The 5,070-nt window shown below is 33.9% G+C and overlaps 1 protein-coding gene across 1 annotated transcript; it reads left to right on the plus strand.

Annotated features, from left to right (window-relative positions):
- The first annotated feature begins 3,724 nt into the window (after positions 1–3,724).
- LOC130993060 (uncharacterized) lies at positions 3,725–4,760 on the plus strand. The gene is made up of 3 exons (XM_057917779.1): positions 3,725–3,901; positions 4,154–4,372; positions 4,452–4,760. The coding sequence occupies exons 1-3, from the start codon at positions 3,725–3,727 to the stop codon at positions 4,725–4,727; spliced, it is 672 nt and encodes a 223-aa protein (XP_057773762.1). The 3' UTR covers positions 4,728–4,760.
- Positions 4,761–5,070: the final 310 nt, after the last annotated feature.

The raw sequence follows: 5,070 nt of genomic DNA on the forward strand, positions 1-5,070 counted from the left end.
AGTATTGTAATCGATATAATCATAACAAAATGAGCCACTATTGTGTGAGTAACGAAGTTGAAATAATTATACTCGATGAAATAAAGTTTAATTAATTAGTGAAGTTGTAATAAAAAATGAATTCTATAAGATAAATATAATAAAGGAAATTTTATTAAAAATGAAGGAGTATATATGTTGGCCAAGTAAATGAAGACATCTACAAAATTAAATATATTATAATATTTTTTTAATGGAGGGGGGTGAATTTTTTTTCTTTTCAATAATTACACGACAACAACACATAAGTTAATTTCCAACCATGAATTAATGTGGTTACCATTGTCAGGTAAGGTGGCAAAGTATCATTCACATGTAATGGAGGTCGCGGGTTTGAAGCCTCCATGCTCCTTAAAGAAGGGGGTGTTTTTTATTTTTTCAATAATTACGCATCCATGCTCCTTAAAGAAGGGGGTGTTTTTTATTTTTTCAATAATTACGCGACAGCAACAAATAAGTTAATTTCCAACCATGAATTAATGTAGTTGCCAGTACCGGGTAAGGTGGCAAAGTATCATTCATATGTAATGGAGGTTGTGGGTTTGAATCCTCCATGCCCCTTCAAGGGGTGATTTTTTTTTTTTTAATTTTTTTTAATTTTTAATTGTGCATCTCTTTTCCCTTAAGTTATACTCCTCTTAATTTGTTTTTTGGTTTGTTTAATTTCCTTCTTTTACTATATGATTTTTTTTTTGGTTCCTTAAGATTGTCAACATCTGGTGTGCATTCAAGCTCTTTAATCTAATAAACCTACGTAAGAATTTTAAATTTAAGTAAAAAAAAAGATTACTTAATTATTTACAAGTATTAATATTACTTACTTATTAGTGGAAAAAAATCATAATTTTTGAAAAAATAAAAATAAAATTTCCAAGGAAAAATAATACGTGAGGAATCAAATCTACAATTATTTTTAGGATAATCCTTAAATATGTGTAAACAAATGAATAAAAACATTATCGAAAAATATAAATAATAGAATTTTCAGAAAAAAAAATAATATGCGTGGAAAAAAATCTTGTATTATTTTAGGAGAATCTCTAAATTAGTGGAAACAAATCTAGGATTATTTTGTGTAGAATGATAATATCTAAATTAGTGAAAACAAATCTAGGATTATTTTTAGAAGAATATCCAAATTAGTGGAAACAAATAAAAATAACATAATTTTTGAAAAAAATAAAAAAATAAATCTTCAGAAAAAACTTACATAATTTTCGAATATAAAAATACAAAATTTCAGAAGAAAAAAATATTTTCAAAACAATAAAAAAATAATATGTGGAAACAAAAATAGGATTATTTTTAGGAGAGTCATAAAATTAGTGGAAACAAATAAATAAAACATAATTTTCGAATATAAATAAATAATTTAATCATCAATAAAAATAAATAATATTAATTTCGAAAAAAAAAGCTGGAAACAAATATAGGATTATTTTAACAGGAAACAAATAATCATAAGAATTCCAGAAATAAACTATTAATATCATTTATATAATTTTCGAAAATCAAAAATCAAAAAATAAGGAAAGAAAAAACAATAAATAAGAAAACTGAAAACATAAATTTCGGATATCTAAAAAACGAAAAATACAAAACAATAATATGAGTATACTTAATAAGGGATAAATTAGTAAATAAACAAATCACTCTAAAACCGGCTAATTATGGTTTAACGAGAATCTGCCGGTTTTGACCGAGTGTACATGACACTTGGTGTCCATGCATTTCCGATTAAAAAATATATATACAGTTATTAAGCTTATTATATATGAATTGTCTGGATTAAGTAGTTTCTATTGGTTGTTTTAATACATGTATTTCCGTGGATTAAATTTTAAGTTGTATTGATCTTCACTTATCATTAGTAATATAAATACTTATTCAGTTGGTTTTTTTTTCCTTTTTGGAATTTCATGTCAAATTTGTCTATAATTAATTTAACAGAAAATATAATTGTATATTAAGTTATCTTTTTTTATGGTAAACTAGCATTTGCATCTCGTGCACGAGAAACGTTTTTATATTTCTATATTTATGTTCTGTTTTTACTCTTTAAGTTTCAAATTTAATATTTTATCAAAATTTTATTTCTATTTCATTCAAATTAATCTCTTCAATTATAAAATTAAAGATTTTATCAAATTTAAATTTAAAAATTACAATAATAAAATAAAATTTTAAGCAAAGAATTACAAATAACATAAAGCCCAAGGAGAGGGATACGAGAGTGGATGTTGATGCTCTCTTCGATGATGATAACTAAACATATATAGCTATCGGCGGATAGAGTTGCTCACGACTTAGCTCAATATAGGGGTGTGCAAACCCAACCCGGACCCGCTGAATCCGCCCGAACCGACGGGTTCGGTCCGGACCGAACCAGCCCACTATAGGTGTTTGGTCCGGGTTGGGTCCTATTTTGAGGACCAAAAGTTTTCTGGGTTGGTCCGGGTCGAACCCGGTCGAACCCGGCGAACCCGGAACCGACCCGTGCTATTTAAAATTTAATATTTAATATTTATATTTAATAATTAATATTTATAATAATAATAATATAATATTAATCTAACTTATGAATCTAACCCTAAATTCTAAAAATCAATTTGATGTCTGCTGCGCCGCACACCCATCATCCACTCCTCAATCTAACCCTAACCCCCCCCCCTCACCCGCTGCACACCCATCCACTCCACTCAAACCCGTCGCCCCGCCAACCGGATCGCCCACACCCTGACGCCCAGCAGGCCAGCACCGCTGCGAGCCTGCGCAAGCGCGGTCTCCCCCCTGCACACCCACGCCCAGAGTCCAGACGCCTCGGCCTCACTCAAACCCGCCGCCCCGCCGATCGGTCCGACCACGCCCCTGACGCCCAGCACCGGTCCGACCACGCCCCAGACGCGGTGTTCCCCTGCCCAGACCTGAAAAATAGCTGAAAAATAGGTGAAAAATAGGAAAAAAAAAAATTGGGTTTTTAGCGGGTTTGACCCGGACCGAACCGGACCCGTTGCTCGGGTTCGGTCCGGTCCTGGGTCGGCCCGCTTGAAACTTTCGGTCCGAGACGGTCCGTTTTTTAAAAAAATTCGGGTCTACAAACCCGACGGGTCGGTTCGGGTCCGACCCGCTGCACACCCCTAGCTCAATATGCTAAATGTTTAGAGAGTCTTATGGTTTGGACTGAGGATCTCCCTAGATGGTTAGGGACACTTGTTCTTGACAATGATTTAATATATCTCTCCAATTTTTTTTTTTAAAAAAACATAAAGCCAAATAAAAATTATATAAAGCAAAAAGCCCACTATTCCAAATCAAGTGATTGTTTATATTAAAATAAAAAATAAAAATACAACATAAAAGAAAAACGAACAAAATAACTGCAAGCCCTAGCTCAGCGGCGCTTCTTCTTCTTCTCACCGCGTCTGTTCACCGGCTCTGCTCTCTCTCTTTCTTTTTTCGCGCCCAGCTCGGCCCCTTCGGTCCTGCATCGATTCCCCCGGCGCTAGAGCCATTCTTTCGACTCAGTGAAACAATGGATGATGATCGACTCAGTGAGTTACCTGACTCGTTAATCCACGCCATTCTTTCGTTGTTAGATATGAGAGACGTAGTTAGGACAACCCTTCTCTCCAAACGATGGAAAAATCGATGGACCACTGTCCCCTCCCTTCATTTTCGCATTCCTATGTACCGTAATTTATGGGTTGAATATTCAAACTTTATTTCTGCGGCTCTTGCACAATGGAAAGGTGCCAAGATTTTGGAGTTCTCCATATTCTTCCCTTCTTTTCGTTCGGAATCATATAGCGATATTGATTCGTGGCTGCGTTTTGCGATCGAAAAACAAGTGGAAAAGCTAACTGTAGGTTTCGATTATAAAATGTTTGCATACTTGGTTCCACAGTGTTTGTATTCATGCTCATCAATTACAGAATTATCCCTATACGGCTGTTCGTTGATAATCAAGAGGAATGTGCAGTGGAATGTGCAGTGGAATAAACTAAAGAGATTAGAATTTATAAATCCGGGTGGGTTGAGTGGTAATGCCATGAACCAAATTCTTTCAGGTTCCATTTCTTATATGCATTATTGCTTTATGATTTACATATAATAGATTTCTAGGAAGTGGATTTTGTCATTTGTGGGATTTGATTTGAACGCAAACTCATGTTGCTACTTGCAGTTTCTTGTTGACACGAAGAAGAACAACATGCCTGTTCAATTCCCGAATGCTGAGTTTCTAAAACTATGTGTTTATAATGACCATCAGATGCTTGATGTTCTTGTTGTTCTTGAGAGCTTTCCTAAGCTCAAGACGTTAATTGTTCATCAGGTCTCTCTTTACCATTCATATGAAGTCATTTGAATTCGTTTTTTGGGAGTGTTACTAAATTGATTCTTTCTTTTTGCAGAATGGTTATATGCATAACTCGGTGGCGTCTGAGATGGCTTTCCGTAGTCCGTCTCTGCTACATCTACAGAGAGTTGAGATTTACATACATGAAAACCATTTCTCAATATCTCCATTGGTAAAATTTCTGTTGGAAAATGCTCAAGTGCTTGAAAAGATGGTGGTTCAACCCCACGGAGAGCAATATGATCAAGAGGCGTTTACTTCGGCTTTAAAGGAGCTTCTGGGAATGCGGAGATCTTCTCCTTATGCAGAGGTGATCATAAGCCCAGATTAATACATTATAACTTATCTGCTTCGAGAGGAGTAGGGCGTTTTGAACCACTCCTATTTATTCATCGAGCTATTTAGTTGTGTTATTTGGATTGTAACTATAAAATTTTGAGCTTTCCTTTGGGTTTTGGACTATCCGGTTGTGTCAGTATTCGACTTAGAAATTCATATAAAAAATTAATTAATATATTTATTTTAATAATTTTATAATGGGTTAGTTGTATAAAAGTACTGAACTTTTAACAAATTCTTATTTTGCACATGTATTTTAAAATCTTTATTAAAATTATTCAACTATTAATTTTTTCTTACTAGCCAAATTGTGAGCCTAAAATGATGTTTTCATT

This window comes from Salvia miltiorrhiza, chromosome 7, assembly GCF_028751815.1.
Source record: "Salvia miltiorrhiza cultivar Shanhuang (shh) chromosome 7, IMPLAD_Smil_shh, whole genome shotgun sequence".
NCBI classification, from domain to species: Eukaryota; Viridiplantae; Streptophyta; class Magnoliopsida; order Lamiales; family Lamiaceae; genus Salvia; species Salvia miltiorrhiza.

What these genes read in the sequence shown, in the direction of transcription:
- LOC130993060 (XM_057917779.1), top strand. Translation starts at nt 3,725, where the DNA reads ATGTACCGTAATTTATGGGTTGAATATTCAAACTTTATTTCTGCGGCT. An exon ending in AACAAGTGGAAAAGCTAACT is followed by an intron (nt 3,902 to 4,153) that starts GTAGGTTTCGAT and finishes TACATATAATAG; the next exon opens with ATTTCTAGGAAGTGGATTTT. An exon ending in AGACGTTAATTGTTCATCAG is followed by an intron (nt 4,373 to 4,451) that starts GTCTCTCTTTAC and finishes TTCTTTTTGCAG; the next exon opens with AATGGTTATATGCATAACTC.